General features: G+C 38.7%; 1 protein-coding gene and 1 non-coding gene across 2 annotated transcripts in view; both read left to right on the top strand.

Moving 5' to 3' along the window:
- LOC122005860 (probable pectinesterase 55) overlaps window positions 1-12,136 on the top strand; it is a 30,834-nt gene extending 18,698 nt beyond the window's left edge. The window contains exons 2-6 of the mRNA XM_042561098.1: window positions 9,787-9,928; window positions 10,824-10,983; window positions 11,362-11,565; window positions 11,661-11,884; window positions 11,980-12,136. Of these exons, the coding sequence (XP_042417032.1) occupies window positions 9,787-9,928; window positions 10,824-10,983; window positions 11,362-11,565; window positions 11,661-11,884; window positions 11,980-12,136 (887 nt within the window). The remainder of the gene's footprint in view (window positions 1-9,786; window positions 9,929-10,823; window positions 10,984-11,361; window positions 11,566-11,660; window positions 11,885-11,979) is intronic.
- On the top strand, window positions 3,474-3,579 carry LOC122039263. The gene has a single exon (XR_006128123.1). It is a non-coding gene; the product is annotated as a small nucleolar RNA R71 (small nucleolar RNA).
- Window positions 12,137-15,258: the final 3,122 nt, after the last annotated feature.

Raw genomic sequence — 15,258 nt, 5'->3', positions numbered from 1 at the left:
GTTATCCTCAAAATCTAACTCAGAAATTACCCAATTAGCCGGGTTACGAATAGTAGTTCGTTCAGGAAAAGGAAGGGGTAAAGGAGAACCACTCCTCCTAGGAAACGCGAAATCATTCTTATCCCGAACGATCATTTTCATAGCAAGACATGCATCAATGTCAATCATGTCATTACCATGAATTATTTCCAACCCATCAACATCAAGATTTAAATTATAAGCTATTCGGGTAATCAAACCACCAAAAACAATTGATCCCGATGATGCCCTAGCAGATCTTAATAAGGTTTGAACAAAATGAAAACCAGAATCAAATTCAACCTTATAAAGCATAGCCCATAAAGCATAAAGCTCTATCTTTTTAACCACCCCATCACTCTCTCCCCTACCAAAAATAGTTTTACTCATGACTCTATGTAGATACTTAAAGATGGGGTTTTGCATATGGGAGGCCTTAGCTCTTGAAGGCTCATAAGGTTGATCTAACCCAGTTATTGCATTCCAAAAATGATTCCAATTAAACCTTGGATCAAACCTACGAGGGCTACCGGTGGTTAATCCAAAACAAGAATTAAAGTCACTAAATGCCCATAGAAATTCTTGATTCATTAGTCTAAATGAGATTTTTCCAAAATAATCATCTTCATTAGTAAAATGGACATCCAATGAACTTAAAAATTCCAAAACAAGACGAGGATATGTAGGCAAATGTGTGTACATAATATCACTCCAATCCAAAAACCCAATCATCAAATCTACATCTTCCCTAATTCCAAGCATATCAAGAACAGTTGGGTCCATATATCTAGTACACACTATCTTTTTATTGACAAGAATTGCAAATCTAGTTACTTGATCATCATTTCTAAACACAATATTGAATTCATTGCCATTACCTTCGTTGCGTGAAGTCCTTTTTCCTTTGCCCTTCACTGGTTGTTTTCCTTTGTCCCTTGATGGCTCCTTCTCTTTGTCTCCACTGGATCCACCACCTCCTTTGCGAAGTTTCTTCAAAATATTGGACATCTTGATGAGTTTAGATAGGGGAAGAATTGTCTAGGGTTGGAAAAATGGAACTCAAAGAACAAAACTTCAAAGAGCAAAGATCTTAGGTTAGGAGAACAAAAAGTCCAAGTCTTAGAGAGGAGGAGAATCTGGATCTAAGAGATCTTGAGAGATTAGAGAGGAGTTTTTAAGAGATTGGGAGAGAAAGAGATGTTTTGGAGAGTTGGGGGTGTTCGGAACACGGCCAAGATCTGGCCGTGTAAGGTAGAAAGAAGACTTTAATAACTCTCCTACACGGGCCGTGCAGATCCACACGGCCTCCCCCTCTTCCTTCTCTGGATTCTTCGCACGGCCGTGTCTGGGACACGTTCTCCTCAGAATTCTTTGCACGGCCGTGTTTGGGACACGGCCTAGACCTTTTTCTCCTCGGGAGATCCTACACGGCCATGTCTGGATGACACGGCCCAAGCACTTCCCTTCTCTGCAACCTTTGCCTGGCCGTGTATAGCACACGGCTGGGCTCTGTTTTGCACCTAACCTGAAAACAAAATCAAAAGAATGCATCAAACTAAAAGAAATTAAAATACAAATCAAAACTAACAAAAAGAACCCTTGGGTTGCCTCCCAAGAAGCGCTTGTTTAAGGTCTTTAGCTCGACCAAACTTGATCATTCACTTCTTTTTCTCACCCTTGGAGGACAGATATACTTTTCGTTTTTGTTGGGAGATCTTCTCCCAACATCTTCCACCACATTGTCTCCTTCGTTTGGTGGCCTTCCATGAGGATGGAAATTCCATTCCTCAAGTTTATAAATGCTTGTCCTGCTACAAGCATTTAAAAGAGACGAGACATGGTTAGAGATATTAGATAAATCATATTCCAACCTTTCCTTACCAATTACCAAAGAAAGCTTATGATTTTTGACATCAATTATAGCTCCAGCTGTAGCAAGGAAAGGTCTTCCTAATATGATAGGAATCCTGGGGTCCTCTTCCATGTCCAACACGACAAAATCTGTGGGAATAACATTCCCATCCACCTCTACTGGCACATCTTCTATAATACCCAAAGGGTACCTGCAGGAATGATCGGCAAGTTGAAGTGTCATAGTAGTAAGTTTAATATTTTTGAGACCTAATTTATTACAAATTGAATAGGGAATGAGGCTAACACTTGCCCCCAAATCACAAAAAGCTTTTTCAAAAAATTCTTTTCCTATGTTGCAAGGAATATAAAAGCTCCCTGGGTCCTTTAGTTTTGGGGAAGTGTTCTTCTCCAAAATAGCACTACATTTCTCACTAAGCGCAATGGTCTCAACCTCTCCTCTTCTTCTCTTGTTTGACATGAGATCCTTCAGGAATTTGGCAAATCTAGGCATTTGAAGAATAGCATCAATAAGAGGTACCTCTACACAAATTTCCTTAACTTTTTCTAAAAACTTGCCAAATTCTTCATCTTTCTTGAGTATTGTAAGTCTCTAAGGAAAAGGGACAGCTTTGCTCTGATGGTTCAGTGGAAGAGTCTCTTCAACCTCAATGGTACTCTCCTCATTAGCTTGAATCTGATTTGGTATAAGAGGAGAGAGCTCTTCTTCTTTTTGTATCCCTTTTGGAGCAGTCACTTGGGAGTCTCCCAAGGTCCGTCCGCTCCTAAGCTCAATTCTATTGCAATGCTCCATAGGATTCACATCAGGTTTTCCTGGAAGTTGTCCTGGTGCTCTGGATGATGAGGAAGCTAGTTGGGCAATTTGACTATCCTGGATCTTTTGATGCTTTTCAGAATTATCCATTCTCTGAATGAGCTTTGCTAAATCTTGCTTCATTTCATTCTGACTTGAGATAATTTCTTCAAGCATCTTTTCAATATTTGACTTTGGTAAGCCTTGAGAAGATAGATGTTGAAAATTTTGTTGCCCAGCTTGAAAATTTGGTCTTGCCCCCATAGATGGTCCTTGATCTTGACTATTTCTGTAAGAAAAATTGGGATGGCTCTTCCATCCAGGGTTATAAGTATTTGAGTATGGGTTGTTCTGCCTTTGATTGTAACTCATGATTGCATCACATTGTTCCAGTTGATTAATTTGTGCAGTGATAGCTCTCAATGGACATGAGTCATTTGAGTGCTCTGAACTCCCACATACTTCACAAGATGTACTAATAGCATTGACCATATTAGCACTAGTCCCCATATTCTCAAATTTCTTTGTAAGAGCGTCCAATTTTGCAGACAAAAGAGTGACTGCATCTACATCAAACTTCCCTGATGCTTTAATTGTTGGGTTTACAGAAGAATAGCCACCACTTCTTTCATTTGCCCATTGATGATGATTTCGTGCTACACTGTCAATAATTTCTTCAGCTTCATCTAAACTTTTATTCATAAGTGCCCCTCCAGCAGCTGAATCAAGGGACACTTTGGTATGATAGTTGATACCATTATAAAAAGTGTGCAACACTAACCATCTTTCTAACCCATGATGCGGGCATTGTCTGAGCATACTATTATAGCTATCCCATGCTTCAAAAAGAGATTCTGAGTCAGTTTGCTTGAAGCTTGCAATTAAATTTCTCATATGAGCTGTTTTGCTTGGTGGATAGAATTTATCAAGAAACTGTTGCTCACACCGCTCCCAAGTGGTGATGCTATTAGGGGCTAAAGAATTCAGCCATTGTTTTGCCCTATCTCTTAAAGAAAACCCAAATAATAATAATCTAACTGCTTCTGAAGGAACTCCATTCATTTTCATGGTACCACATATTTCATAAAAGACCTCTAAGTGTTGATTGGGGTCTTCATGAGGTCCTCCACCAAATTGGTTCTGCTGCACCATAGATATAATTGCGGGTTTGATCTCAAAGTTATTAGCTTCCACTGAAGGTCTTGAAATACTAGATCGAAAACCTCTTGCATAAGGTGCAGCATAATCCTTGAGTGGTCTATTCGCCATGTTCAAATGTTCCTGTTCTTCAATTTGCCTTTGCAGAATTCTTCTTTTATGGAAAGTTCTATCAATCTCAGGGTCAAAAGGAAAGAATTCCCCTGCAAAGTTAGATCTTCGCATACACAAGAACAAGATAGCAAATGACAATTCAACAGAAAAATAAAAGAATCAAAAATGCAGAATTGAATTTGTACAAAAAAAATTAACAAGAAGTAAAAGTTATACAAGAAAGTAAAATCAGAAATCTAATGATTAGTTACAACTATGCAATATGAAAGGAAAACAAATGTTATGTTTAGTCTAACTCAATTGATAATTCCTAATGTTATAGCGCAGTCCCCGGCAACGGCGCCAAAAACTTGTAACGCTCCGCAAGTGTACGGAAATGTCGCAAGTAATATAAAAGATTATCGTATCCACAGGGACTGGAATAAGCACTAGAAATGTCTCAATGCGAATTAGCTAAACAATTATCCAATTGTTTCAAATGCAAAGTGAAGGTAAACAAATCTAATATTAAAGATCGACAAACAAGAGTTTAGTATTTTGGGTTAAGATAAAGGGAGATTCTAGGAGTTTCGGTTTCTTTGTAAGATTTCTTGAATGTAAATGGTTCACCAATTCTTATCCCTCAATTGCCAAACACTTGTAGAAAGTTGCCGGTTCTCTCTTGCAATAGATAACCGGCTAAGGACTAAGAAATGTATCTAAATATGATTAATTAGACATGAACCTACGTTGTTCTTACACAGAAGCGCACCTATTACTATGCCTTCCTCGGATATCAACATAGAAGCCCACAACTTATTAATCTATCAAGATACAAGAAACTAATCACAAGATTCATCCTACTCTCTTGAATATTCCTATTTCTTCTTCAAGATTATCTCTCAAACGTCCTTACACGGGCTTGCACCTGTCACGTGGATCCCTCGGATGATCGAGTGAGAGTTTATCTTTACAAAGTCCACAAGAAATCCAAACAATCAATCAAGAATGAGAATTAAGCACAAATCACCATTAATCATTCAAGATCTAATTGATACAAGCAAGACAATGTCATGGAAACAAGAAAATGGCAAATCCATAAGAGATTACATCAATCCATCGTACAAATACTCCCTTAATCCTAGAATACAAGATCTACTCCATGAATCGAGGAAGAATACCCGAAGAAATAAAGATTACAAGCATTTCTTAAATCCCCAATCCAAGAAACCAAGAAAAGGGGGAAAGAGAAAACTTATCTACGAAGAAGCCTCGTCTTCGGATCCAATCCTCGCTTCGGAGTCGAAATCATCAAGAACTCCCCTCGAATCGCCCAGAAATCCTCCCAAGAATGAGAGGAAACCACCAAATCTTGCCTTCTCCCAAAGGGGGAGAGATCCCCTTTCAATTCATGAAGGAGGGTTTAAATAGAGGAGGAAATCGGGCGCCACACGGCCCCATGACACGGCCGTGTGAGATTCACACGGCCATGTCCAGTTCCTTCTCTACCAAAGCTGCCCGGCCGTGTGACTCACACGGCCAGGACCCTTCTGTTCTCTGGAAATGCTACACGGCCATGTGGTGCACACGGCCACCACCTGCTTGGCCTCTGGAAATGCTACACGGTCGTGTGGTGCACACGGCCACCACCTGCTTGGCCTCTGGAAACCTCACACGGCCGTGTAGATCTACACGGCCATGTAAGGCATCTGCTCTAATTTCTTCAAATCAAGACACGACCGTGTGAGATTCACACAACCATGTCCTCTTCCCTTCCTGTTAAAACTACACGGCCGTGTGTGGTACACGGCCTGATGCTCTCTCCCTTCAATTCCTTCCAAGCTTGCCCGAGGACGCATAATCTTCACCAATTTCGACTCCTGTGTATAGAAAATGCACAAAAAGCAGATCTCCGAACTAAAAGAGTAAATATGCTAAAAGGAAAGCTGGAAGTATAAAAGTGCATAGATCAAGCATGCTCAAAGTATGTAAATGTACATAAAAACATACATAAAAGAGTATATAATCTACGCACATCACACCCTTGGTGATCTATTAATGAGATAACATGTCATGTTAACTGCTTTCACTCAGAAATTCTTTGCAAGCCCTACATTCAACCTGAGACATCTTGTCTTCTTAATGATTATCCTATTCAACCTTTCCATTACCCCATTCTGCTGAGGTGTTCTACGAATCGAGAAGTGCCTCATTATCCCATGGTGCTCACAAAATTTTTGAAATTTTGAATCTATGTACTCAGTCTCATTGTCTGACCTAAGGCATTTAATCTTTCTTCCAGTCTAATTCTCTACTTCAGTTTTTCATAGTTTAAACTTTGCAACAATTTCCGACTTGTGACACATAAAGTATACCCAGACCTTGTTGGGACCTTGACGTCCGCTAGGGGGGGGGGTGAATAGCGTCTCACCAAATCGATCGCTTCTTCCTACACTTGTTAGTTACATAGAGGAAATACAAACAAACAAGTAGAAAGCTAATCTCAATACAAGACAAGAAATGCAAACCAAGCTACACGATCATTTAACGTGGTTCAGAGATTAGGGCTCCTACTCCATGACTATCCGTAAGGTGGACGATCCCGATCCGTCGGTGGATGACTCCCTGGCAAACTCCGGCTAGCTCACGTAGCTCCTTGTGGATGGAGAAACCTCACCACAACTCTCACAAGAACACTTGAGATGCTATGGCACAGGTAGACTACTAATAGGGGTTAACCACCTCTATTTCGTCAACCTCAACCAAGCTTCTAAGTCTTGGTTATATAGGTCACGGTTGAAAAATCCCGCCTTCCAGTAGACTGCCAAAACCATCAGTCGCCTGCCCTCTATGGAAATTCGACCGTTACAGTCCAATGGCTCAATACCAGCCCTCTATTCGCTCTCAGTCAACTGCACCAGTCGACTGCATCAGTCGACTAATGAAACCACCAGTCGACTGCTACAGTACTACTATAGTAACGCTACAGTATTTCTACAGTAACGCTACAGTAACCCTAAACCTAAGATTTAACCCCAAAGTACATTCACTGAGCACTCGTCCTCACCCGACCAACCTAGACCTAGCCTTCTAGCCTCCTCCATCAGCCTTGTGTCCCTCGGATGTCTCCCCATCCTTCACATCTTACCTTCTGGAGCTTCCATTGGCCTTGTCATTATTGTCGGGTCTTCCTTTGCCAAGAGGTCACACCTCCGGGACTTCATCCATTACCAAGTCACACTTGGACTTACATTGCCAAGACTACATATTTGGACTTACACCGCCAAGACTTATCCTTGGACTTTCCTCCTTTGCCAAGATCACACTTGGATTTCCTTGTTGTACCTGTATCCTGCACACTCACAATGAATATCAAATACAACAATAAACCTTACTTAAACCTTTGCCCAAACATCAAAACCTAGGGTATCCAGATTGGTCCAACAGACCTTTCGTGAGAAATCATTAGTAAAACTCACCAAATACAAGTTTCCTCCACGTGATGCTACACTGGTTGGTCCCCAGAGATCCGTATGTATGTAGTCCAGAATCCCCTCTGTCTTGTTTGCTATCATCTTGAATTGCACTTTGCTCTGTTTCCCAAGGACACAGAATTTGCAGAATTCAAGCTTGCACGTCTTGACACCCTTCAACAAATATCTCTTGTGAAGTTCTAACATCCCACGTTCAACCATATGCCCTAGCCGCATATGCCACAAGACAATATTGTCTGATTCAGACTCCACCTACAACTATAGTCCCTATCAACTTGTAGATGTTTCCTACTACCTTTTGTCCTTTCATTACCGTCAGAGCTCCCTTGCTGACCTTCATCACCCCACTCACTGATTCGTAATTACAACCAATACCATCCAGTGTGCTTAGTGAGATCAAGTTCTTCCTTAGCTCTGGTATATATCTGACATCACATAAAGTTCTAATCACACCATCAAACATCTTGATTTTGACGTTTCCTATGCCGATAACTTTACATAACGCATTGTTTCTCATCAACACTGAACAAGAATCCACTATCCTATAGGTATCAAACTACTCCTTGTTTGGAGTCATGTGATATAAACATGCAGAGTCTAAGATCCATGCATCTGTCAGCTGCTTCAAACTCGACATAACTAATAGCATATCTACATCATCGCTCTCTGAATTTTCTTCTTCAACTATATTTGCAGACTTTGTCGAACTACCTTTGTTTTTTTGTAACATATTTCTTTATCTCTGAACAATCTCTCTTGATATGACCTTTACCTCCACATTTGTAGCACGTGAACACCTTCTTCCTTCTCGATTTAGATCGAACCTTGTTGTTGTTACCCGATCCATGTCAAGATTTACTCCTACCATGCTCTTGGTTATTATTTACCACAAATCCTTCTCCCTGATAAACTTTATCGCTTGTTTTCTTCCTTTGGTGAAAACCTAGCAATGCACCTGTGATCTCCTCCAATTTGAAAGTTTCCTTACCCCCACATCAAAGTAGTAACCAAATTCTCGTACGTAGGAGATAAAAATAGATAATTCAACAGCATCGGCGCCTTATCTTCGTCTTCGATCTTCACATCAACCCGCTTCAGATCACTTACAATCTGGTTGAATACGTTGATGTGTTGGCTCAGATCGGTTCCTTCTGTCATCTTTAGCCCGAATAATTTCTATTTAAGATACGACTTGTTTGTCAATGACTTTGACATGTACTGACTGCCTTCGCCTGAAGTCAATCTGATCTCTCCATGCTTTCCGATTTTCTTTCTCCTAGTACCTTCACCGTGCCTTGTTGCACCAACAAGCTCTTGACTCTTCTTTGTCATAATCCAAAGTTTCCGGTTCCGTCAAACTTCACCATATCAAACTTTGCAGAAGTTGTCCCCGACATGTTGAAGAAATCCATTAGAACTTGTAGCTCTGATATCCATATATCTCCACAATGGTATGATATTATCCACTTTGGGCCTAGGCCCTCATGACTTTGCTCTTGGGCTCATCCCAAAAAGTCTCATGCCAGTGGCGATATTATGCATCCTTTTAACCCCATGATCTTTACCATATCTTTTCAATGTGGGAGTTTGATTGAACCCGAACACATCTTCTTCCAACTTAGAGTTTTCTCACGGTCAACAACAAAGTCATCTATCCAGCGCCTCATCTTCTCCCTCCTTGGTTCTTCGATATATATATATATATATATATATATATATATATATATATATATATATATATATATATATATATATATATATATATATATATATATATATATATATATATATTATTATTAAATAAATTTTTATTTATTTATTTATTTAATAATAACAATGATAATATCTTTAAATTCATGTAATAATTTAAATATTTAAGAAGATCCTTAATTAGACCTCTTTTACTGCCAAAGATAAGGAAATAAAATAAAATAAAATAATGATATAAAAAGTGAATCCTTTTTTTTCGATATATAAATGGAATAATTAATTTCGATTAATGTACATAAGGAAAGAAAATTGAAATAATAAAATGAAATTCATTTTCTTTCACAATGTACCTTTCCTATTCCTTCTTCCATTTATAGTGAGTTAACCTGGTAAAAATGAAGAACGATAGCTAGGGAGAATAACCTGTAACCGGGCATTGTATATAAATATTTATTCAAACTGAAAATGAATGTTCTGTAATTTTTATATACATTATACTTTCCATAAACTAAAATTATTATAAAAATTGAAATCTCAACCAAAAATTCTATATATGCATGCCATAGAATCTTTCCATACCTCGTATCTTCATCATGTATTTCATATTGTTCTCATTTCTGTTGATTCTGAGTTCTTGTGTATCCACAGATGGAGCTGCTTCAATTACAAAAACCATCGTTGTTGATCAGAAAGGACATGGAAACTTCAAGTCGATTCAAGCTGCCATTAATTCAATTCCTGACGGCAATAAAAAATGGATTCAAATTCATGTTAACCAAGGGATTTACAGGTATTGTTTCCTATTGAATTTTTTCCCCCTTTCTTTCTTCTTTTCTGTCCTCCCTTATTTTTCCCTTCCTTGCCACGCGCTCACGAAATCTCTCCACGTGTCCCACATACTCTCCTCTCCTCTCTATTGAATTCCTTATTTTTTCTAAGTCTCTTTTATTATATTGTCCGGGTAACTTCTGTGTGCGGGAATCACACCGACGGAGTGTGATAGATACTCTTGAACTGTTGAACATAGAGTATAAATCGATATGCTTTTTGCTTCCTCTTCTTTCCTTGCTATTCATCTAAGTAAAATAAGTGTGCAGACTTCTCGACCATCTTCCTTTCGTATGTTAGTTTTCTAAACTCTTATGTATTATATGCATGAAAAATGATATATAGAGAGAAAGAATCTTAAAGAAAAATTCAAGGATAGGCACATGAAGTGATAGACCCATAAAAAATGAAAATGATGGATCGTGAACTTTTTACTAAGATTTTTTTTCTTTAAGTATCATTTCTCTATATGTATAAATGACATTATAAGAATTACTTTAATTAGATGTTAAAGCATTGCCATTAATTAGTCTCCAGCATAGACTTGTAATTAACTGCATTTACTTGTGTGCTTTATGCCACTAAAGGAATTATATGGTCTATATTTATAGACAAAACTAGTATGAAGGCCAATATGACAGTAATTAATTCTTGTTATTGACCAATTAGAAGTTGAGAACAATTACTCTCAACTTTGCATAGGTGATAGGCTAGAGAACAGAAGGGGCTTCCATCTAAACTCCTCTTCAATTTTGTGCATAAATATGTCACTTCTTTTTATTTTAAAAAATGGTTATAAGTTTATCGAAATTTATATCGTAGTGTAGTTGATATACTTTATTTTTGATATCTTATAGGGAAAAGGTTAACATACCAATGAAAAAATCATTTATTGTGCTCCAAGGTGAAGGTGTTAGCAAGACTAGCATAGAGTGGAATGATCGTGGAGATACCATGAATTGTGCGACCTTCAGGGTATTTGCCAATGATTTTGTTGCTCGCGATATTGCATTTGTGGTGAGAATTCTGTATAAATCTCTAGTAAATTAGGTCAAACTAGAGAGTGGCTTGATCGAATTGGACTTATAATCAGAAATAACTATGACAAACTAATTGGTTGAACTTCAACAAAAAAAAAAAAAACTAAAAATACAGTCTCCTAATTATCAAATCAAGTTATATGTCTAGGATTAAATTCCATTGCATCTAATCACAGGGGGTGTATTGATTAACTAGTCCAATTGCACAATTAGTTCAATAATACACATTTTCAGTATAAATGTCACATTTATATATTAGCCAATATAAATGTAAACTTCAATACAAATTTTGGGTAAATTTCATAACACAAAACTATTCATGGTAATAATGTAAACTTCATCTCTTTCTTTACAGAATTCATTTAAGCAACCGAGTGGTGGACCTTATCAAGTAGCAGAGGCAGCTCTAGTAGGAGGAGATAGGAACTCCTTCTACAGGTGTTCTTTCATTGGCTACCAAGACACCTTGTGCGATTACCTTGGCCGACACTTTTTTAGCGATTGTTGGATCGAAGGTGCTGTCGATTATATTTTTGGCTCTGCACAATCCATGTATAAGGTAATTCACCTCTTAACAACCAACAACTGAAAAGCTGTTGTAGGTTGAGCTAATCAAGTCGACACTACATCAGATTTGTATCATGTTACATGCAGAGTTGTGTTCTAAATTCGATCGGATCAGGTTGGCTGACTGCCAATTCTAAGTCGAACAAAAGTAGTCCAACCGGGTTCGTGTTCAAGTTTTGCACCATTCGCGCCTCGGGCAAGACCTACCTCGGAAGACCATGGAACGAATGGTCCACTGTGGTTTTCTACAAGACATACATGCCGGCCAATATTGTACCCGAGGGTTGGGCAGCATGGGGTTCCTCAGATCAGTAAGAAATTCTTACTTGATGTTTGATATAATAAATGACACTATTGTTCAATTTTTATCTAGGAATGAATTTATCGGTTTCTTTTTGTTTCTCAGGAGCAAGACAACTTATGTAGAAGAAGGTTGCACGGGACCAGGCTCATCTAAGTCAAGAAGAGTAAGTTGGTTAAAGAAACTTTCTGGAGAACAACTTTCTCACTTCACTGACAACAGATTCATTGGCCCTGATGACTGGCTGTCTCAACAGCCATAAAATTGTTGATTCTTAGACTAGAAAATAGCAATGGTTGAGAGAAGAAATTAATGATTCAATAGAACAGTGAAACAAAGAAATTATACTCAAACAAAGGCCAATGACACTCTTTACCATTGATTATTTTTTTTATAAAAATTATCATATTACACTTCCTATAGTAACATATTTTATAAATGTCATTATATTATAAATATATTAATCTAAACTTTTCCTTCCATCCGATCATTTCCTTCCCTCTCCCACCTCTTCTTCGTTCGTTTTCTTTCCTCTATCCCTCTATCACCGCTAGGTTTCTTCTATCTCCCAACCCTTCTTTCCTTTTCTCTTTGCAATGCAACCAGATTCTTCCCTTTCCACAGCAAGCAAAGAGAGGCTCAAAGGTAATTGATCCTGTCCGAAATATGAGTCAGACGAAGGCCGGATGAGATGTCATTGGTGTTACCGGAGAGGCGATTGGGGCACCCCTAGCGTATGTGCCCAGGAAAGAGGACCCCCATGTGGGGATGACGGACAACGATGACTAAGCCGATGGTGCTTAAGCTCTGCACACACTCAGACAAGCACACTGAATGTTAGAGACCAGAAATCAGAAAAAAAGTCTCCGGCGCAGATCTTCCGACGCTCAAGTTAGGTACTTTTTCCCAGAAGAACAGTGTATGAAGGAAAAAAAATTATAGAAGACAGGTGAGAATGTGCGCGTACCTGCTCAAGGAAGATGACCTCCCTTTTTATACGACCGTGCGTATCTCTGGAAATTGACCGATGTCAGAGAATGTCGGGTGTCAGGCCTGTCGAGTGATGGAGGATGCGTGGCACCCTCTTATGGACTGAAAGAATGTTCCACTCGCAGATGTTAGCAGGCCATTGGAATATTCTCTAACATCTGACAGTTATTCTTTGATAGGCGGTAACGATTCCCTGACATTGTTTGTCACCTAGTGTATTTTGTCCCACCCGGGTTTAGCTATGAGCAGCTTGGGATGGCCGTTAGGATGTGGCGTATGACCCAAGTCTTGATGAGGGAGACGAGCTACGACGAGGGTCCTCTCTTTCATGATTGGAGTACTAAAGGGTCGACCGGGAGCTGTCTAACTGAAAGTACCAGGCCTATCTATGCAGATCAGGTTGAGGGAACTAGACCAGTTGAGGAAGGTCAGGCCTTACTCCAAGTTACGTGTTATGACTCTGCTTTGGGCTCCTGATCTGTCAATACCCGACCGGAAATTATGCGGCTGATGATGTCAGGCGGTTTAACTCTTTTTTTCCCCTAACTGCTGACTGTCACACCCCCTTGACTTCTGACTATCACGTCTCCTTGACTTCTGACTGCCACGCCCCCTTGACTCCTAACTGCCTGACCTTATCAGACCCCACCTTTATGCACCTGTCACAAACCTCCCCTCCAAGTCTAGTCAAAGGAGGCTTAGGTTCGACTAACTAGACCCAAACCCTGGTTCATTTACTTCGCCGCTATGACTATAAATGTCATTCCTTTTCCGAGACCATCGGTAGTGTAACCAATTTAATTGCTTAATCATCCTCAAGGGAAGGGCCACTTTAATCTCTGCAGAGTTTGACCTCTCCCCCTCTCCTCTTTACAAGGGGCTAATCTCCCTCCCTAGAGAAGTACTTTCTTTTCACTGACGCCCCCTATGTTAGTATTAGCCCTAGTATCAATTATGAAATTCTTGTAAAAGGCACATTATTGTATCATATTTCATTATAAATAAAAAAGGCAAAGTTGGTTATTATATTTATTTCAATTCAATGTCGACTGAATAAATATAATAATGTCCTTTGATAGTAGGTTCTTATCTATAGTATATCAATTGGTTGAATTGATAGTGAAATATTGTAGAGAACACTACTCTTAACTATTCTTAGTCGAGCATTAATATACAAGGACAATATTAATGCGTTGAGGTTAGCATGTAGGTCAACGGATGACTTGATCTCACAAGTCATGGATATGAGATATCAGGTTGACACATGGGTATATATTAGAGAATATATACTGAATGATCCGCCATGAGAATGTTTCATGAATCGTTATATGAGTGTCATAAATATTCTCATGTGACTATTGGTATGAATAGTCCTTAGACCTGAAGTCACTACGGTTCTCTATATAAGGGGTTGTGTACTTTGGTATCGGCAAACGTAACCTATAATAAGGTCGACAATAAAGTCTATCACTGGGTATGCAATAAATTATGCGGAGGGATGTGAGTGATGTAGATGGGATCTATCCCTTCCATATGATGGAAGCGATATCTGTGGGCCCCTTGATTAGTAGGACACAAAGAATGCATGGTCATGCTCAAATGAGTCAATATGAGATATTGAGCTGATTTGGTTAAGTGTGTCTACTTAGAGATCAAGAAACACAAAGATTGATAAAATGATGACACGGTCTATGCCTCATTGATTAATCTAGATATCAAGGATAGAGGGGTCAAGTCATACAAGATAATAGCCACGGAAAGGTTAGGTCGGATCTCGACTTTCTCATCACTTGGGTAGCAATGATGCCTTGCTAGATGCCACTCATTGCTTATGTATCTAAATATTGATTTGGGTACATTGCCAATGTTACGAGAACCTATTGGGTCACACACAAAAAATAAGTAGATTTGGAGATGTATTCATATGATGAATAATTGGATTAAGTCTAATCTGAATTGGATTTATTGAGTTAGACTCAATTGGATCTAATTATTGGATCAAGTCCAATTCAAACTAGACTCAAGGAAGTCAATTCAAATTAATGAAATAGTGATTCATTGAATTTGAATTACATGAGAATTAATTGAGTAAGACTCGATTGAATTATACTTGAGTTAGACTCGAGTGAATTAGACTTGAGTTTGACTCAAGTGAGCTAAACTTGAGTTAGACTCAAGTGAGCTAAACTTGAGTTAGACTCAAGTTTATATGAAATGAGAGAGTATTCATTGAATTTTTGAAATTCAATGAATCACAATATTCAATTTTCAAAATTGAATATGAAAGGAGGAGTTTTCAAAATGGTCCTTAATGAAGAGTGAATACTAATTAAGGCTCATTAATGGGATTAATGAGCATTAAGTATTTTTCATTAGATGAAAATACTTAAACCA

This window comes from Zingiber officinale, chromosome 1A, assembly GCF_018446385.1.
Source record: "Zingiber officinale cultivar Zhangliang chromosome 1A, Zo_v1.1, whole genome shotgun sequence".
NCBI lineage: Eukaryota > Viridiplantae > Streptophyta > Magnoliopsida > Zingiberales > Zingiberaceae > Zingiber > Zingiber officinale.
Note: the sequence above shows the minus strand (reverse complement) of the source record. Positions and strands in the feature narration are given on the sequence as shown.